Raw genomic sequence first — 20,871 nt, 5'->3', positions numbered from 1 at the left:
GAGCTTTGAAACTCTGCTTATTTTGGCAGCTTTATCTAAATTAGGTTTATTAGCTATTAATTTTCCATATTCTGGATCGCTTGTCTGATCATTCATCTCTTTTATTTTCTATTTTAATGTGATTATGGCAAACGAGCAGTCAATATGCCCTACAGTCTTTGACAATTTATAGCAGCTGAGTTCCTGTTGCGCACAATTTTACTAATTACAGCACAAAAAGTGGGTTTGTGTTTGCATCCAGATCGCGCTGGGGTGAACTCACAGTAGCCAGCGTTACTGCAAGCCCGAGGGAGCTGTGTGAGTTGGTGGAGCACTTGGGGGCCTGGGGAAGACCCTCTGCTCCCGCGGAGCCCTGATGCCCTGTCTCTCTTACAGAGTGTACGCGGAGCCAAGCCAACTGGGTGGCGATGAGGAGAGCCGGCTGGAAGATGACTTGCACAACAACGAGCAGAGGTTATTCTGGCACGAGGATTCAAAGCCCGGGACGCTCGTGTAGACCGCCTGCAGCCCCCCATTCGTACCCTTGTGTGCCTTGCACAAAGTGCTGTGAGTCCCAGGCAGGTCTCGGGTGGAACTTCCAAACCAAACAAGAAGAGGAAGCAGGCTGTTTTGCTGGGAAAGATGAAATTCAGCATGAAGAGGGACTGTAGCAAAAAATGACAAAGTCTTACCATGACCGGCATTTCTTTCTGAATCCAGATAGCCTCCACGAGGAAGGGCAAGCCACAGTCGAATCGATGACTAGATGCAGCACTTGGTTGAAGTATTTATATTTAGCAAGCACTTTTTGGGAAGATTGGAAGGTATTGAAGGCAAACCTCAGAGGAAGAAAAAAAAAAAAAAAAGGCAAAAAGGAGACTCTTATGGAAAAACCAGGAATTCTAGGAGCACAATTCTGATGTCTGAAAGAAGAAATGAAAATTTATTCTGCCATGGCTTATGATGACCTGGAAGGACTTTTCGTAAGCTTATGAAGGATAGATACTGTGTGTGTGGGTGAGGCAAAGGATGACTTAATCAGTATTGGAACATTACTTGAAGGAAGGCTGGATTATTATTTTTTTTTTATTATGGAGGTTTGAATGAGTTTATCCTTTTTTTTGGGGTGTTGTTAAGAGTGTTTGTTAGCACCACAAGTTTGTTCTGGAAAGAAAAGAATTTGCTGACACATGTTGTGTAGAGCTAAAAGGTGGTTGTGGAGTTTGGAAACAGAAGCAGTAAACTTTGAACTCTCTTTTCCATGATAAAGTGTAATTAATAACCTCCCATTTAATGACCTTTCCGTGGTACAACTTCATTGTGTGGAGGAGCAGGCAAATGTTCACGGTGGCTGCACGGTGACCCCTGTTCATCGGGTGACGATTCCGTTTTGCTCTGCCATAGTCAACCGAGGGTCCGCAGTGGGGAGCTCCAGTGATCACACAGCAAACAACTCGAGTGTAACGGCCAGTATTTTCAGGTGGATGCAAACACAAACAGCCAAGCGGGTGCCTTAAAATGAGGGGCATTAGGATTGTACCGCAAGTCCATCTGAACTGCCAGGTGCATTGCGAAGTCACTAAGTGACAGAACAGCATTTTCCTGAAACCATTTGTGTAGGGGAAAAAAAAAAAAATGCGACTGCAGTCTTGATCTAAGAGGGATAAACCTACCTCACGTCACCCATCTGTAGGAACACATTGGCATGGGTTATCTTGCGTGATTTCCGACGACTCGTTTGCGTACAGTAAAATCTCTCTTGTTTCTCAGCTGTACTGTGCTTCAGGATTCCATAAATGGTGCTCTTTTTTTTTCTTTTATACAAAGGATTAGTTACTCCTTGTTCATATTGTGAATAGAGAAGTTTCTGAAACTTTTTTGACATTTTTTACCAATATTCGAGAGCATGTAATATATACAGAAGGACACACTTGTTAAGCTGGTACTTAGTCGTTTGTATTATTAGGGTCGCGATTTGGAATTAAACAAACAAAACCAAAATAAAAAATAACTTATTTCCTTGTTTTTGCATATTTGTATAGCCTTCTAGAAATGCGAAAGCTCTTTTTGCTTATTCTTTTACTACTTCTGAATTTTTTAGACCTATTATTTTGTATAGGTCAATAAACTAAAAAGTGTGTTACCAAAACCACTTCAGCATTCCTTCTATTTCTACTCGAGTGCTTGGAAAAGTGCAGTGTGTGTTATTTCAGAGCTTTAAAATGAGAGACTAAATCACCCTGGTGTGGTTGCTTTTGGCCTGGGGTGTTAGGTTGGGTGCTGGGGGTCAGTGGCCTTGGCTGGGGGAAGCTTGGCCCAAGGCAGATCAGACCCTCCCAAAACATATGTCTGTAAGCCTGGATTTCTGATGGTGCAAGCGGAGAGAGAGAGGTGGACTCGGTGCCTTTGAGGGGCCTGTCTGGCACTGCTGTCCTGAGGGAGCCGAGCTGGGCTTATTGAGCATCCCTGGAGGGCCACTGTCCCTGGACCTGCTGCCCAGCCTCAGCCCAGCAGCGATACACAGAGGTGGCCTTGTGTTTCTGGAAATACTTCTTGCTCATCTCTCCTTGCACCTAAAAATTGCTGCAGCCTTTCCGATTTGGAGTGTGGCTGTTGGGGTTTGTGTTGCTCATCTGGTGGGTCCTCTTCTGAGTTTCTGTCCTCTGAGATGCCCACCTTTCTGGAAGAGTGACTTGGCTTCTGGATGTACAACTGCTTTTGTACCCTGGGCACCAAGTAGTGGAGGTAATTCAGTCTCACTCTCCTCTCTGAAGAGCGCTTTGTCATTTCCTACTTTTTGTGGCATCCATAAGCTTCACCACCCCCACTGAATTTCATGCTTCTTTCCAGGTTCCTGGTAAAAATAGGTATTAACACAAAGTTGCAGACATGCCTACTAAAAATACCCCCACGTTGTCATACTTTGCTATCTCTCCAAGTAGTTTTCGAGGTTTGTTTGCAAGTTCTTCATTCATTGAATCACGCTTGCTGCTGTTACAAAACATTGGTGTTTTGAGCAAGAAGCCAATTGGTACAAAGTCCAATACCTTACCCAGGACGAATGGTATCAGCACAGGCTGGTGGTTATTTATCAGCGCTGAAAGCTTTTCATTTAAGAAAGGAAATGAAGTGTGGGGGGTGGGAAAAAAAAAAGTTTGTGCCCCATTTGAAGCGTTGTTTGCATTCCTTTATTTTAATGCTGTAGCCATTGAGTTCTGTATTGGCTTTTCTGTTTGCGTTCAGGATTTAGCTACCACATCCGTGTTGGCACACCGCTGGCACTCAGCCTGGCCTCCTGGCTTGCTTGGACAGGACCAGCACGGGTGATGTTGTTGAGAAGATGAGGATTTGAGATGGGTTTGGGATAATCTATTTGGGGATATTGGGTATGAGATCTCTAGTGCCGGAGTTCAGAGCCTGGCTGCAGCTCCCAGGAGGTCAGAGCTTGGCACGGCTGCAGGTGCAGCGCTCGTCACCCCTCTGGGCATCCTCCGCATGCCTGGCCCTGCAAGAGGGGCACTCTTAGAAATGCCTGTGAAGGGCGGGAGTGCAGAGCCAAGGAAGGAGGCCCAGAAGAGGAGAGAATGAGATCCAGCTTCTCTTCCTCAGCTGTTGCCTGGGGCAGGTAGCAGAGGGCTGGACTCAGCTATGGGTGGCACTAGGGAAGGAGAGGGAGGGCACAGCGTCCCCTGGGACCTCTGCCCATGGCCAGCAAGGGAGTTGGCGATGCTGTGCAGCTTGTGCAAACCTGCTTTTTGCGAGTTGTTCCCCAGGACCCTTAACTTTGCCTTTTGCAGACCTCCAGCTTGCTTTGTTGCACTGTGTTTTCGGAGCGATGCTTTGACACGTATGTACGCCTGCTCAGAGACCGGGCCTGTATAATGCAGCTGAAGAGGTAAAACAGATGTACTTGTAATTGATGCATTTGTTCACAGCTGAAATACAAATTCCCTGTTCTTGCTTTGAATTCCTACCTGTCTGGTGTTTCTGCTGTTTACCCGCAGCTCTTCCTCAGCAGGATTACTGAGGACATCTAGTGCCTGAGCAGCCGTAGTGAAGAGGAGAGCATCCCAGCCTCCGGAATCCGCCCTGCCCCTTCCAGTTTGAAGAAGTATTTAGAAACTCTCATTAAGTATGATCCAGAACAAAGACAAGAGGTGACCAATGTGAAATACCAGTGCAAATCACCCACAGCGTTCAATTTCAGCATCACAAACATCTCTCTTCAGAAGGTAGAAGCTGCTGCTGCTGAGATGAGTGTGCAGATGGGAAATGAAAACCCCCATGAAGCTGTACGTAATGGAGCATTTCTGGGTGCTTTTTAGTTGATGCGTGAAGAGGAAAAAGCTGTTCTTGTCAGGAATCCTTAAAAACACATTAGGACACTGTGCTAAAATAAGCTGTGCTTGATGTTTTTAGTTACTGTCTGCTTTTTCTCCGCTGTTTTGAACACAAATGCTCTGAGATGTGGGAAGACGAATGCTGCAAGCCCTGCTGGAATCTAACACTCCTCTGGCACCGGGACTGGGGAGGGACAGGGCTCAGGCCAGGAGCCCCCTGCCCAAGAGCAGGTAAACGTTTAAAGATCAAAAATCTTTAAAATTCACCTGAGCATACTTAAGCGAAACTTGTTGGCCAAAATGACTTAATACATAACGTGACTCCTGCAGGTTTCTGCTGACTTTTCATTTATGATGTTGGACTTCTTCAGCTTAAACGTGAGCAATATTTGCAGCGATGTTTTGTACGCAGCGAGGCTGCTTGGCTCTTGGGGGTGGGGTGTGGGGTGAGAAGCCTTCACCATGGCCTGGCCAGTCCCCAGATGTTGGTTGGAAATCCTACAAGGGCTGAAGGTTTGCTCCATCTCCTGGGTTATGAGGATTAATGCAGGAGAGCTGCTCCTACAGGAGCTTCTGAGCCTGGGGAGAAGCACCCTGTCACTGCACTTCCGTGGCACTTTCTGGATGAGTTAACACCTCTGCTAGGAAGAGTTCTGCTTTTTACACTATTTTTTTATCTCCTTTGTGCTTTTTTTATCATATTTAATGCATTTCTAAGAAAGAAAGCTAAGAGCTTTAGCTGTAGCAGAACCTCACACGAATATTGAAATTGATCAAGTTAAACCAAATAGAAGCAAACTTTTAATTGTGCTTATTTCATTTAAGTAAAATTATCTGTTTTCCATGGATTATTTTTTTCCCTAGGGAACTTGTGTTTGGGGAATAACTCTGTGTCATTGGGAGTGTTTTATCTTGTTGGTAATAGAAACTTTCTACGGTAGTTTTCAGATTATTTTTGCAGCTGTTTGAGATAAATATGGTGGGGGAAAAAATATTTTGCAAATGTGTGAAGACATAAACAGTTCTGCATGCTTTTTCTCATTGCACTGTGCTGGGCATCGTCTCTCTTCCTGCCACGTCCCCTGCTCTTGGCCTTGTTCTTCTCATGTTGAAGGCCAGGCTGCTGGCACTGACTGCCCAGAGAACCCAGTGTCATTCCTTGGATCGGTTAGGGATGATATGGCTTTTCAATCAAGCGAAATAATGAATGTGGTGTCCGTGTAGAGCAGGGGAAGGGGACCTACAGCTCTAATGTGGGGGAAGCCCGCATTAAAATCAGTTACCATTTGGATTTATGTAGCTTGGGTAACTCTGCACATATGGATGTTTGCTGTTTCACCAAGCAGTGAGAAAATGGACCTTCACCCTGGCGTAGATGGTGTTGCTGGGGGAAGGGACGTATGCGTGGTGTCCATCTGTGTTTTCAGGTGTGAGCTTTGTATGATGGATTTTGTTGTGGCTGCTGGTTCCAGTAGTGTCCCTTGCCCACATTGATGCATGGTTGGGACTTTGGAAATCCTGGTTGCTCTCTGACACCAGTGTTGGGATCTACAGGGTGATCCCACCGTAGACCTGGATAGAGGAAAAAGGCAATTTTACATTTGTTGTATTGTCATCCACCCTCTTTCCCCCCTGTTTAGCTCTCTCCTCCACCTGCCCTGTCCTGTCACAAACTGGCCAAGCGCCCTTGAGTGCCAGGACGGTATGTCTGCAATGCCTGGCTGAGCTTTCCAAAGCAGACGCTTTCTCCTGTTCCCGGTGTTGCTGTGATGCCCACACTGCCAGCGGGTGAGGCTGGTGGCACCCTGTCTTGATGCACAACCCCCTGCCTTGCTTGGTAGGACCTTCCCCTTCCCCTCACAGCTGTTAAACACAGATTCAGGACCACATGGATCATCTCCTGCAGCAGGATTTATCATCAAAGGCAATTACTGCAGGCTCTGACGCAGCAAGTCAAAACTGATGTGACGTTTGCCCCTCGGAGGAAGGGCTGGTGTGAGCTGTGATCAGTGCTGTAGCCTGGGAGGAGACAGGACACAGATGTCAGGGCCTTCATGAAAGAGAAGCAAGACCTTTAAGAAGAAGCTCCTTGCCATCCATCCAACTTCATTATCCATGTCTGTCCCTTATGAAGGGAATCACCATAAATTCTTCAGCAAGTCCTTGACTGCAGAGAGATGTACTCTGTCTCCCAGGGCATCTCCTGCCTGTCTCAAGTGCAGCAGGCATGGGTCTCAATTTATATTTAATTGTTAGAGTGTCATTGAAGAGCTACAGATGAAGAAGAGTTTGCAGCCAGCCAGGGCTCAGCTGGAGTAACTCTAGAAGAAACCCTTCCACCTGTTCCTGGGCTGAGGTTAGGGAAGGACGTGCCCTGTGTGTGCACAACGAAATTGCCATGTGGCCTTGCTGGCATCATTGCCCGCGAGCACGTTTTAATGGCAGGATGATAGGAGGAATGGGGCTGCGATAGGTCTGGATGCTATAAAAGAAAGATACGCCCTGCCTTTAATGCGAAGGGTGATACTATTTCCTAGAATGACTCTGTTTCTTATCTCATCTGGCTTGTGCTGAATTCAGTGTTTCATACAAACCTGGAGGTGTTAGCTCGTTCAAAAGCTTATGCTGATGGCTGTCACTCCTTGAAGAGTCCTTGTGTTGTGTTGTTACAGTTCTGATTTAATAGTATTGCCATAGAACACTTGGAGGGAAACTATATAAATTTGGCTGAAAAAGGGAAAAGGCATTTTAAAGTTTAATTATAGTTACTGGTTTTAGTGCAAGGTATTTGTAACTCCTGAGGCTGCCGTGCAAACCCAGAGCATAGATAAATCATCAGAATAAAGGCAGAGTTAATAGTAAATGCTCAATTGTGTATGCTGCCACAGGTAGGTTCTTATGCAGACTGTGTGCAGAATGAGTATCTTCTCCAAAGGTCTGAGCTTGCATTTCTGATGCAAAGTATTGAACCTCTGAGCCTGTGCCTGTCTTGCACACAGATTTGGAATAATAAGCCCTTGGTGAATAATAGTAAATATTTGGGTAAATGCGCTGTGTGATGCCCATGGGTAGTGTGGGATTCAGCGCTGCCCGCCTGTGCTGCCCTGTGGTCTGGGCAAGCTGTGGTTGTCAGACAGGAGCCAGTGCTGCCCTGGGGCAGGGGGTCACTGGCACAGGGGGTCAGTGTCCCCCTCGAGTGGCTGTAACTAGCCTCAGCTCTGTCCCAAACCACATGAAGCTACGTTGGGGCAGCTCAGGGCACCTTTTGGTTTTGCCTGTTGGTGGAAAGTCCCCAGCAGAGCTGTAGCTTGGTCCCTGAAGTCGCAGTCAGACATTCAACATCCCCTCACGAGTCACCTGCTCCCCATAAAACAACAAAATCGCTCATGGTCTCTCACAGACCCGTTTTCATTCACCACAGGCTGGTTTACATTTGTTTGGCAGCTGTTAGTGCTCTGCTTTGGGAAGATGAGGCCACAAACCACCACCCAGGGATGAAAATATTCAGGTATTTGCAAGTGCTTTACCAAGGTCACGTAAATAACACAAGATGGGAAAGTAAAATACCAAGTTAGCAGGGATGCAACTAGTGCTGAACGTTTCGGCATTTTGCCTGTGACCGTGTGATGAATGATATCTGGGAGTAGAAGCTCCCTCCGTTGGCCCCAGCCCTGCTGCTTGTTGATGAGCATGGTGCAAAGAGGCGTTGTGTGTCCTCTGACTGTGCTGGGGCTGCTGCTCAAAGCACTTTTAAAACATGGTCAGTAAAAAAAAAAAAAAAAATAAAAAAAGCACATATGTATATTGGCAGGGAGGGTGACAGGTAAGGTGTAGTGTTGTTCTTTGGCAGGCAAACACTGAAACACGGGCTTCTAGGGTGAAAGTTGGAATGTGTTTTGGCTCTGAACAAGGCAGAGATTTGCCTTGATTCAGCCCAGACCCCCAGGACCAGCTCAGTTCTTCTCAGTGTCATCCACAGCCCCCCATCAGCAAAATGTCACTGTCAGCGTTCATATGTGGAGCTGTGCCCTGCCCTAAAATCATGGGGTTTGGGGTGTTCTTCTTAAAACAGTTTAAAACACTTGAAATGGTTTAGAAATCCACCAGCTAATTATTTAACTCTTCTTGATGCAAACGAAGGCACACACATCTGACTTACCTGTGCTTTTCCCTGCAGGATCATTTGGACCCTGCCCCAGTCTGAAATTTTGTTTCCTTAATTTCTGATGTGGCCAAAGTCCCCTCCATGCTCCCCCTTTTTCCCTAGGCATTTTAACATTTTCTTTTCCCTGTAATAAGGAATGTGGATGATGACAGAGGTGGTTTCCTACCATGCAGGGAGGACCCAGTGTAGCTGGTCTCAGACTTCTCTGAAAATAGAAACTGGGGAAAAAAATTTAAAATCACAATGTTCTTTTTTAGGGCCCAATTAGAGGCACTCAGGTCCCACTGAAACAGGAGATGCAGCTGTGCTTGCTCCTCTTGGAGCCGAAGGAAACTGCCAGGCTGCTTTGCAGTGAGATGCAGTGATTTGGTGGTGGCTGGGGCAGGGGCAAGGGGCTCACACCCCTGTCCCCGCCGCTCCATCCCGTCCCCAGGCCAGCCACCAACGTGCCTGCTCTTCACATGGGGGCTTGGCTTTGCAGCTCCCTATCAAGCAACTTGGGCAAATACTTTGAAAGTCAAATGTCCTTACTCTATTTAAGCAACAAACTTAATCTGATACGTTTATATCTGTCACAGTCTGGAGGTGTGGTGGGTTGGGCGTTTTTTTCCCCTCCAAGAAGACGATCCTTGGTGTTTTTCCCACAGGGTGTCTCTCTATGATTGCTTTCGTTACTTAGTAGTTGTTATTGTTGAGATCCATCATCTGACTCTCTATAATCCCATATTGCGTTACACTGCATTGCTGGACATGCTTGGTGTATGCTACTGTTTGTCAATTTTAGACTGCCCCATCAAGCCTATGCATTTCTTAAAGGCGATGCAAGGTTGGGTTACACAGGCACATTCTGCAGCTCGTTCCAGCTAATGCCTTGGCCCTTGGAAATGCCACGGATTCGTAATAGAGGGGAATAAACATGTGGGTTTTATAAGCAAAAACAATGGAAGCAAACATTATAGAAATTGCTCTCAAGGATTTGGCATCAGCATGTGTCCCATCGATTACCTTAAAAACAGAAGACATTTTAGGCACTTGAAGCATGGTTTGATGGCCTGCTTCATGTCAAATGGTGTCACAGGGGTCGGCCCCTCTTGATATTTGAGTTATAAACTTGTCAGTCCTTTTGCTTTCGAGAGACATAGGTTCCAAGTGTTGAAGGAAATGCACAAATAAGCAAAACCAACGGAATGAAAGAATCCTGCATGAGAGCCTGCTGGGTTTCACCCAAGAGTTCATCCACATGCGAGTACCTCCCTTAGAAACAGTAAGCAATAAGTAGGAATAGTTCATTACCAAGGGCCGACCTTTTCTTCTACCAGTTTGCTGATAAAGTGCTTTTATTTAACACTTGTTAGGTACCTACTTTGCATGAATTTTGAGCTGCTACCCATAGGAATTGCTTTGCAGGTACCTCTTGTCTTCTCTTTCTCCTTTGAGCGTGGCTGCTGGCACAGCTCTCTGCCTTTGCGTAACAGAGCACCTCCTGCAGCAGCTTATTAGCCCGAGATTCCTGAGCAAGTGTCAAATTGGTGTGAAAATAGCAAGTGCTACCGATGGAAGTGGCTTTCCTGTCTTAATGAAGGTTGAGGAACCAGCGATTATTTTACAGAACTCTGAGGGGAATACCCGCCAGTGTTATTCAGAAGAAGATGGGAGTTTTGCCTTGGAAAAGACTTCTAGATTTGGCCATGAGTGTGTCCCCAGCCTGGGGGGTGGTGTTTGTTGCCTTAACGTGCCGTTTCCAGCACACCGAAACACTAAGCAACGTATTAGAAAAGGAAGTGAATCCTGAACTCGAGGTAATTTATGGAGGAGACCTAAAGTAGGCAAAATGTGATACCCACCTTGGAAATCTGGGGGATTAGCACATGTGTCACCAGGAGAGGTGTCACCCAGGCAGCCTTTCGCTCTGCATCTGATGGAGAAGGCATTGCTCCCAGAAGTGTAGTGTTTCCTAATCATGGTATTGACAAGTGATATATTTCTACTTAGAAGAAAACTTGCTTTTCAAATACCTGATAGTGTTCTCAGTATCCCTGTTTTCCTTCTCGAGAGGACTTCATGGGTTTGACCCTACTTAACTTAGCAGATCTGATAAGACCATGGCCCAAGATGGCCTGGCTGAAGATCATGGAAATACAAGAAGGTGGCCAGGGGCTTTGCAGTCAAGAAATTAGCAAGCGATAAGTAACCACTGGATAGACAGTTTCTGTGACCCAAACAGCATCGTTTGGGAGAATAACATACCAGCTACAGAGAGCACTGATTTATTTGATAACATCAGGAAACCATTTATGGACTCTATTATGGGCAGCAATTGCTGGGGGTTAAACTGCTAGACCGGATAGATTGATGTGTGGGTCTGCTGTTGTGCTTGCTACTGCAAAATATAAAATCAGGCTGTTCCCTGACATACCAAATGGAGCTGTTACATTCTTGGCTTGGAGGTTTGTTGTTTTTTCCTTTACCACTTATTTCGTTCTTAAATTTTTGCTGCCTTCCCTGCTGCGTAACAGCATTAATTAAATGAGGACCTTTGGATAATGGCTTTTTAATAGAGGTTAACAGAGCTTTGAACACCATGTTTCTTGTTACAAAACACAGCAAAGAGAGAGCATTGTCATGCAGAGACTATTTTGTGGCTGGCAAACTCCAGCAGAGTGCAGTTGAGACTGTAACAAGAAATATGACTTAAAAATTGGTGAGGCTTAATTTCACAGCCTCTTGCCTGTGGTTTCTTTCCTAGGAAAGATGCAGTTGCAAGGTGAGGATTTGATTTGATACCCCCTGTGAAGAATATTTGAAACTGGGAGGTATTCTTCCTAATCCAATGAACAGCCCAGACTGCGGTGTACTGAAATTGCACCGTATTGGAGAAACTACCTGCCCATGCTACACTGCTTTTACAAAGCAGCCATGAGCACAGTGGTGTTGGAGACTGGTGTGCTGTGTAAATTGAGAAGCCTGTAAAATATTCTGAACAAAGAATGTGATGATACTTAGATGGAATGGTCACTTGCTGAAAAAAAAATATATTTTGGTTAATCTTCTATAGTTACATCAGTTCTATGAACATTAGCAAAGTAAATCTTTGACGCTGCTTATTAATTTTGTAAAAAAATGGTATAATCTAGGAAAAGGATGAATCAGAGTGAACCGTCAGCCAAGATCTGTTGACAGTGCAAATAACATCTGTGACAGAGGCAGACCAGTCAAGAAACAGGGCATGGGCACTGCCCCTGGGCTGGCTGGCTGGGAGCAGGGCATGGATGTGCTGTGGGAAATGTTCCCTTTGGGACCACTTGGGCTGGTTCAAAGGGCTGCTGCCCGTCCCCACATGGACCCCTGTCCATGTTGTACCGACTGTTCCCCTGCCTCTTTCCATCTTGGAGGATTGTATTTTAACCAGGATCTGGTGTTTGGGAGAGCTCATCAATGGCACAATGGCTGTGTCCGCACCAAACCCACCTGCAACGTCTGGGGTTTAGCCCTGGCTAAAGGTGGTGAAGGGCCTGCAGTCCCCAGCCCTTTTGAGTTGTCCGAGATGTTATGGACATGGAGACCTTGTGCCGATTCTTCCCACGGTGCAGGATTTCACCCACACACCTTGCAGGCACCGCTAGTGCCGCTCCACCCCGCTACGGCAGCTGGAGCGTGGGGTGAAGCGCCCAAAGGCGCAGGGCCCCGGGAATCCTCTAGAAAATGGCTGCCTCCCACCTTACTCAATGGGGGACACACCAGCTGCACTGAAATGTCAGAGGGGTTTGCACAGCTGACAAGTTGCTGAAAATGGAGCATGGCAGCATCGCCATAAATTCTCTTTATCCAGCCAAGTGCAGCTTAATATAGACTTAGCTGCGCGGTCTGCCTCCCGCACTGAGATCGAGAGCTGCCACAGCTCATGACCAAAACATGAACTCGTCCATTTAACCGATTGAACTACTGCTAGTGAGGGGTGGGAAAGAATTTTTTCCTCTAACATTGATCTTTCTCTTTAGGTTTAAAAAATAATAGAAGAAGAACGAACATGTCTGAAATCGGCCAAAACTCTGATGAAGAAGTGTGTCCTGAGGACATTGATGAAGATGAAATCCTGGCAAACCTGTCCCCTGAGGAGCTAAAGGAGCTGCAGAGTGAGATGGAAGTCATGGCCCCAGACCCTGAAGTCCCAACTGGGATGATACAGAGGGATCAGACGGAGAAACCCCCCACAGGAAGCTTCGACCACAGGTCCCTGGTTGACTACCTGTACTGGCAGAAGGCATCCAGACGCATGCTCGAGGATGAAAGAGTTCCCGTCACTCTCCTGCCCTCTGAGGTAACGAGCTAAAAATCACAAATATTTGTTATGCATCTGCTGTGGGATCTGCTTTAATACTTTAACCTGCCTCTGTTTTCATCCCTTACGTAAGGTACGGTACAAACAAATTCAAATCCATCCTAAAAGCCTCAGCAGTGGCAGGATGCAGCTTGGATTGATGTCAGAGTTAGCAATTTTTAAATGGCTTTGCCTAAATATTTACTTAACTTTTTAATATAAGAAAATCCTAAATCCGTTTCAGTGAAGCAAATCACTGAGAAATTGTCATAAAATCGGTTTGGAGGATGTAACTCAGATTTGTTTGACTATACGTATGGAAAACCACCATATTGCTTTTCCATAGAAGACTATGTTAATCATATGTATTAAACTAATTAATTGACAGAATTTAATGTCATGCTGGACAAAACCCCAAAACGCTGTGTTTTAACAATGTGAAACATTCACTAATGACCAAGCATGCAAACTCCACAAACTAGTGCAACCCTTTTCAATACAGGACTTAAATTTATTCTACTATCCCTATGACTTTGAAATAAAGTGAAGGTCATACTTAGATATTTTTCATGATGAAGGCCACACTTTAAAACAGGTTAATAAAATGGAAATATGGCCAGACAAAACACAGCCATACCTGAACCTAAGTGAATTTAAGATAACTGATTTTTTATATTTTTTTTAAAGACTAATGGTTTTGCTATTACGCAGCAGCACAGTTCATCACAGACTTCCCAGGGCAGATTTCATGGGCTGCCTCTGGGGAGGGGGAGAAATCTGTGGTTTTTTCCCTCCTGTGCAACACTTTTACCCTCAAAGAAACAAGTTTTTCTAACACTTCTGAGGTTAAACCTAGAATGTGAGCATAGAGCTGCCTGCTGCATTTGCAACTGGTCAAGCGATCGGGTGCTAAACCCAGCCACTACCACAGCAAACGGGAACCGCAGCCCCGAGGGCAGAAGTGACTGCCACAGTCTTATCTGACTGTAGGTGAACCACAAGTTATGACACTGCCTTGCCCGAACAAGTGCAAACCTTTTGGGAAAATTATTTATTAGTGCTTCATCCGTATTTCTCAGTGATGGAGGATCCACTTGCAAAAAAATGCTTGAAAAAAAAATCTCAGCTAGGAAGGTCTCTGGAGCTGGTGGGAGTTGGCAAATAATTTTATTTTGATGCTAGAAGCCCCGCTGCCTTGCAACAGCTGTGTTTAGAGTCCAGTTCCCTACCTCTGGACCCAAAATAAAACTGAGCTAATGTTTTGCTTTATCTTCACTGACATGCTTCTTTAGCTGTGATGCTCCAGCAGGTACCAGAGCCTTGTTGTCTCATGTGCTTGATGACTCCACTGTTGTTACAATGTGCCTCCTTCACTCCTCCTGGGGCTGAGCAAACAGCCAGCAGTTAGCACTGATTTGCAGTGGTTTGTAGCATAGGAAATAAACTTTCTCTTTTGTCGAGGAAACAATAAAAATTATGCAAAATCCAGAAAGACACTTCGGATCAGAGACTCTTAACTCCCAGAAGGGTTCAAGAACCACCTTAACATACCATTAAATATGTACAGGACTTAATTGTCAGGATTTAATTTTAAAGGCAAAGATGAGAAACTGGTTTGCAGCCGCTTTAAGAGCAATTGTCCCTGTGTTTCCAGGCAAGCCAGCACAGCCCTGGCTGACAGGCAATGACACTTTTGAGGGTTATTCTATAATGTATGGGCATAGAGGTATCTAAATCCAGCCGTTACATGCTTATTTGAGCAGAAAGTTAATGTAACAAAGCCATGTTCAATTATTTCAGCTGTGAGGTTTTGTCTTCCTCAGAGAAGCGCTGTGGAGGAGGCGGAAGGAAGGGCCGGCGGCAGCGGCGAGGTGGCCGGCGGGAGGGGGCCAGCAGCAGAGGGAAAAGAGAGACGGTACCAAAATGAGCACTTGTCCAACTCAGGAACACAGTTTGGAGGTGCAAAGAAAGATGGAAGTGATAAGGAGAGAGGGGAAGAGGAGGAAGAGGAAGAGGAGGAAGAAGAGGAGGAAAAGGAAGATGAGCCTGAATTGGAAACAAAGGAGACTTGCACCGATGAGAACCGTCACAGTGATCAGATAAGTAAGAAACCAGGTACAGAATCAGGAGAAATCACACAAAAGCCAAATGAAAATGAAAAGAAAATATCAAAATTAAACATCCCCCAAAAGTTAGCATTGGATACCAGCTTCATGAAGCTAAGTGCCAGGCCTTCAGGAAATCAAACCAATTTAGAAGAGAGTTTGGAGAAAGTCCGAAAAAACAACCCAGACATGAAAGAGCTCAACCTGAACAACATAGAAAACATCCCCAAAGAAATGCTGATAGACTTTGTCAATGCTATGAAAAAGAATAAAAACATAAAAACGTTCAGCTTGGCCAATGTAGGGGCTGATGACAACGTGGCGTTTGCGCTGGCCAACATGCTGCGGGAGAACAGGAGCATCACCACGCTGAACATCGATTCCAACTTCATCTCTGGCAAAGGGATCGTTGCTATCATGAGATGCCTGCAGTACAACGAGACGCTGACGGAGCTCCGCTTTCACAACCAGCGGAGCATGCTGGGCCACCAGGCAGAAATGGAGATCGCCAGGCTGCTGAAAGCCAACGCCACCCTCCTTAAAATGGGCTATCACTTTGAATTGCCGGGGCCCAGGATGGTGGTGACCAACCTGCTCAGCAGAAACCTGGACAAGCAGAGGCAAAAGAGGCAAGAGGAGCAACGGCAGCAGCAAATGAAAGAGCAGAGAGAGTTGATAGCGATGCTGGAAAATGGACTTGGGTTGCCTCCAGGGATGTGGGAAATGCTAGGGGGACCACTGCCCCAGCTGGGGATGCACGAACCCCCACAAGCCCCCAAACCCCCCGTCCCCACAGCTGTGTCTCTGAGCAAAAGGCAGGAGAGCGCGAGGCAGCCGGCCCCCGAGCAGCCGTGCACAGAGAAGCCCGTCAGCTTCAAAGTGGTCAAGCTGAAGAAGATTCAGCGCAAACCTGCTGTGCCGGAGTACGTTGAACCTGCTGAGAAAACCAACCTCAGAGATGTCATCAAAACACTTAAACCCGTTCCCAGGAGAAGGCCACCTCCCCTGGTTGAAATAACCCCAAGAGATCAGCTACTAAATGACATTCGTCAGAGTAACGTCGCTTATCTTAAACCGGTGAGTGCTCGGCAGCGGTGCTGAGGGGTGGGAATCGCGCTTGCCCAGTGCGCCCCCGACCTGGCGTTTGTTATGTCGACTGTTCAGGGGGGCTTGCACCCGCACCCGATGTGCCTTGTCATCATTTTGCATCAGGCTGCCATCCCTGGGATGCAGGTGGTGGTTCCCCCGGGCAAAACTAGGGTACAGCTGGCACCCAGAAATGGCAGCAAGGGCCTCGCGCATCCTTGTCGACATCCGTAAAAGTGAAAGAAAGGAAATTTACTTGGGAGATAAACCACAGAAACTCAAGGTTAGCTACTAATAATAGCCTGTTAGTTATGACAGGCAAGTGCCATTATAAGATGTTTGTTTCAGGAGAGTAACAGGTATTATTTTTCACATTAGTCTGTTCTCAGTCCCCCATAAAACCCATGTTTCTTTTTTCAGTAGCTGTGTTTTTCTTCAGCTCTCACAAGCAGGAAAGCACCATCACTTAGCCCATTTCATATATGATAAACCCAAACACTGGCAGCAACGTAGCTTAACCCCTAAGTCACCTAAGAACCTGCACAAAGGCAGGAGCTGGGTTTCCAGCATCATGCTGGAGCTGCCAGGCTCCTTCAGCGCTGCCGCCCACCCGCCGGGGCAAGGCTCTGCGGTTCAGTCGTGGTCCGGGACCGCTTTTGGTGGTTGGGCTGCTTTACATGAAATTAAAAGCTTTAGTGTGAGGGGAAATTTAGTATATTTCTTTAAGATTTATTTTCTTTCTATAGAGTTACTATCTGTAATGGTGATACTGCCAAAAACCCTTGCTATAATATTTTTCTGTGTGTTTGAGCCTTACATTTTGACTTGTAACAACAGGATGAGTACAAGATGCTTTTTCTCGGCTGCCTGAAGACGTAACGCATTTTTACAGTTGCCTAAAAACATTTCAGATAAAATAGTTGGTCCTCTGAAATACTTCTTGGTGGCAAAAGGCCCAAACTGTGTTCTTTTTTTTATTTTTAAAAATACCAGGTTGAAAAAATTGTCGATAAGCTGATAAAAAGCAGGGAGGATCGGAGCTAAATTTACCTGGGGCACACAGATATACCCACCCTGAAATGTAGCCTAGTGCTAACAGGAAAAAAATTAGATCCATTAGTGGTGAAGGTGGAGTGAGTGGAGCGAGGTTATAAGAAGAAAGTAGTTATACCACACCATTTTTTAATATTTGTTTTCAAGTAAATCTTTGCCACTGAAAGTGCTCAGTGGTCACAACTCCAGTGTAAATGTGAGCTCAACATCACTGTGGTTTTGAGAATCCAAGTCCCAAACTGCAATAACTGCCTGGCTCTTACTTGGGTACCAAATTCATGGGCCACTTCTCAAAATGCTGGCCACCAGATTTAACCGTTTGTTTTCCTGAAGTGTTATAGTTCCTTGCATTGTACCATCATTCAAGAAATACTAAAAGCTGACAGATCTATTCGTAGCTAGTGCAGTTGATGCATGTGTTTGTGTTGCTAACACTAGAGGGACAGGGCAGAAAATCCTTTGCAATTAAAAATGGTCAAGTAGTATTTTGTAATTCATATTTTGTTTAATATTTTAACAGTGGGCCACATTTTGCTTTCATTTATACCTACACAGAAATAATTATTCCCTCAGTAATTCCAGAGAGAGTAGTTTGTCCTGAAATGTTGGCAGGGGCAGGTTCTGCAGTGCCTTCTGACCCTGGTCCACCCTTAACATGACCATTCCGCCCCTAAACCAAGTTTTGGGGTTGTGGTGCTCTGCTGGGCACAGCCTTCATTTTGCACAGCAAACGATTAGGAAATCTAGGTGCTGCCAGGGAGCAGTAGTGAACCCCAGCCATTCCCCCCCAAAACCATGGGAGGCTTTTATAAACGAGGGCTGTGGGGTTTGGGGCAGAGGGATCAATTCATGGCCCATCCTAAATGGGCTAGATAACAATGCTATCACAGCCCACAAAGAGATGAAGCAATGGACACATAGTGGGGTTTGGGGGTTGGTTTTTGGTTGCTGGGGTTTTTTTTTTTTGGTTTTGGGCTTTTTTGGGGCTTTTTTTGTCCTCTGTCATCAGGCTACGTGGCTTGGATTTGGGGCATTACAGTGCTACTCCCGCCTGCCTGCAGTAACTCCCCCTTATGTGGTAACTCCTTATTTCCCTCGATATCCTCAGCTTCATCTCTAAAATGGGGTTTTACTGCTCGAGCCATGCTGGGCATTTATTCGCTCTGTGGCAGGACTTGCTGCTTGAAAACTGATTTACTGGGCATTAAGCATCACAAACAGCAAATGGGGAACTAAACCCAAAATAAATTCCCAAACAGACGCAGCCCTTTGGAGCTCCCAGCTGTTATACTGTTGATATTTTTACAGTTTCTGAAGGTTTATATTAAACTAAATTGGCTTGGGAAATAAGACTGAGAAATTTCCTCCTCCTAATACTTACTGTCCTTGTCCAGGTGCCATTGCCAAAGCAGCTGGAGTGAGAGACCAGACTGACCCGGATAAAACAACTTGGAATAAAGACTATTCAAGTTTTGCTTACAACTGTTTCAGCAGATGTTTTCTGCAGAACCCAGGTGGTATATACAACTCTTTGGGAACAAAGCTTGCAATACACACTTTTGTAAGTGTGGTGAAAATGGCTGGCATGGGAAAAGTCAGTGCTAAGTGTTTCCATCAGGTATCAAACAGTCCCGCTGCCATCTGTCTGCCAAGTGGATTTGAGGCTCCAGTTTGTTGTGGGAGTATTTTCTCAGAGGCATCAATAACCTTGTCTTTCTAGTTTGTCAGCAAACTGTTCTGCTTCCACGTTGTCCTTCTGCTGCCAGATTCTGCAGGAACATGCTGTGCTTTATCTTTCTTTTCACACACATGCTCCCTTATTCTTCTCTTGTCCATGAGAAATGTATTTGGTTTCCATGTACACAGCTTCATTTTTTAGGCTAAGGAAACAGAAATAAAATAAAGCTCTCTCGTTAAGTTGTGTGCAGCACTTCCATGGCTAACAAGATGCTCACCAAACAGAACAGCTGCTCTGGTACATCAAACGCCTTGGCTTGATGGTTTCAAACTACCTCTGTTTCAGAACATAGTCAAGTTGGTATTGTACCTGATCAGCATATAAATGATATCTTTCCCCAAGATTCATCTCTCTCCATGATGTATTCCTTAATTAGTGACCCTGGAGCTCACTGAAATGTTGTTTCGGGTCTCTCTCCACACTGTTCATGTGGCAGGAGGATAAGCCTTCCCCCTCTCTCTGCCAGAGGTTTAAGAAACACATCATTCATCCTAGTACGGGGTGTGAAGAACATGTCTCACCTCTAAAAGGGCTGGGTGGGGTTAAACCTGCATATACACAACTTCAGTTCTTCCTTGATTTTTGTGAAATTGTTTTCCTTCCCTTTTAATCACATCAGATATTTTGCTGCAAACTTTTTTTATAAAGCAGCTACAGGTAAGTCACCCTCTTGTGGAACACATCCATGAGAGACCACTTTGTTTTGGGGTTTTGTTTGGTTTTTACAGCTAAAGGCACAGGGAAAGAACAAAGCCTTTCTCTTTGCTAACATGCAGCTGCCCTGCCTTCCAGTGGTTGATACACGTGCTCAAAAGGCACATCTTTGCAGCTCCCAGCAGGATTTCTTTCAGGTGAGTTGCTCCTGCCTGTAACTCTTAGCAGCCTTCCCCTGGCAGCTAAATCCCAGTCCTACCCTGCTCCCCCATCCCATGTTTATTATAATAGTCCTGTAGTATCAGCAATGTCTGGGACCTCTTTGAATGCAAGGTGGACTCCACTATCATTAGTTCAAATTTTCATTTGTCCTTGCCCTTTCTGTGTCTATTACCTGGTTTCTTTCAAATCTCCCACCTTCCAAACTTGTAAAGCTCCTTCTCGGCTCTGCTTGTCTGCAGCTGTAACATCGCAACTGTAACAACCTGGGAAACCTGGTTGATGTATTGTCTAACACATAGCAAGTTTTTCAGTATCACATAAGGGGGAGGGGATAGTCATTAAAAGGGAAGTAACATTTCCATTGCACCTGTTTCATACAGCCCTGTCTCTTTGTAAAGGATAAACGCAGGAAAGAGAAGGAACTTGGTACTTCCATCCAAGCCCTCGCATGGAGAACAGCAGCAAATGACAAGTGCAATGAGCAACTCTCCTCTCCCCGAGAGCTCTTTGAGCACACTGCTCTCTACACTGGGTTCAAGGCCAGGCTAGTGCAGCTGGGACACGGAAGGACAAAGGAAAGTATAATACAGTGCTTTATAATCTCCAACTCAAGCTGCCAGGCGCAAACTACCGCTACAGCAGAAGCAGCCAAAGCAGCAGTGCTGCCGCAGCTGCCAGGTACTCCCAGGGAATATACAGCAGGACCTGTGAAGCCCTGCTCTGATCCGCGTGCTCCCACCCAGCAGCCTCTTGAGCCATCGCAGGAGGAGGGAGGCAGCTCAGTAAGAGATCACACCAGTAGTTTGACTGCAGCAGAGCTGCCTTCCTAGTACTGCTCAAGGTACAGCTCCCAGTAATCCTAGAAGCAGAAATCCCTCTCAGGTAATTAAAAGAAATGAAAAATCCCTGTTAAGTAAAGTAAAGTTATATAAGAGACTGAAAGAGCATGAGCAAATGCCTTAAGTACTACTCCTCTGTAAGGAGCAAGAGCAAGGCTGTAATATTCCTGCAGCTCAGAGGTCCCTCGTGCCTCAACAAAGTCAATTCAGACACTTCAGCGTTCAAAGCGAGCAGCTTAATCTCAAGCATGGGCTTGCAGCAGGGTGACAACAGGTCTCCCACCGCCACTCCAGGGAGTTCCACCAACCATACAAACAGAGACCAGCTCAAGCTTCCAACCCCTTTCCCCAACCTGAAATAAATGCGCTCAG

General features: G+C 45.7%; 2 protein-coding genes across 7 annotated transcripts in view; both read left to right on the top strand.

Annotated features, from left to right (window-relative positions):
* The window catches only part of FRMD4B (FERM domain containing 4B), a 139,889-nt gene extending 137,877 nt beyond the window's left edge, over positions 1–2,012 (top strand). For all 6 annotated transcript variants that reach the window (XM_080385326.1, XM_080385325.1, XM_080385323.1 and 3 more), the window contains one exon: positions 376–2,012. In XM_080385326.1, the coding sequence (XP_080241452.1) occupies positions 376–496 (121 nt within the window). In that variant the 3' untranslated portion in view covers positions 497–2,012. The remainder of the gene's footprint in view (positions 1–375) is intronic.
* A 207-nt stretch (positions 2,013–2,219) lies between these two features.
* On the top strand, positions 2,220–18,963 carry LMOD3 (leiomodin 3). Its single transcript, XM_080385328.1, has 3 exons — positions 2,220–12,802; positions 14,626–15,984; positions 18,441–18,963. Exons 1-3 carry the CDS (start codon positions 12,512–12,514, stop codon positions 18,465–18,467), a joined length of 1,677 nt encoding a protein of 558 aa, XP_080241454.1. The 5' UTR covers positions 2,220–12,511; the 3' UTR covers positions 18,468–18,963.
* The last annotated feature ends 1,908 nt before the right edge of the window (positions 18,964–20,871 follow it).

The sequence above is a fragment of the Falco punctatus genome (assembly GCF_963210335.1).
Source record: "Falco punctatus genome assembly, chromosome: 4".
Classification (NCBI taxonomy): domain Eukaryota; kingdom Metazoa; phylum Chordata; class Aves; order Falconiformes; family Falconidae; genus Falco; species Falco punctatus.
Note: the sequence above shows the minus strand (reverse complement) of the source record. Positions and strands in the feature narration are given on the sequence as shown.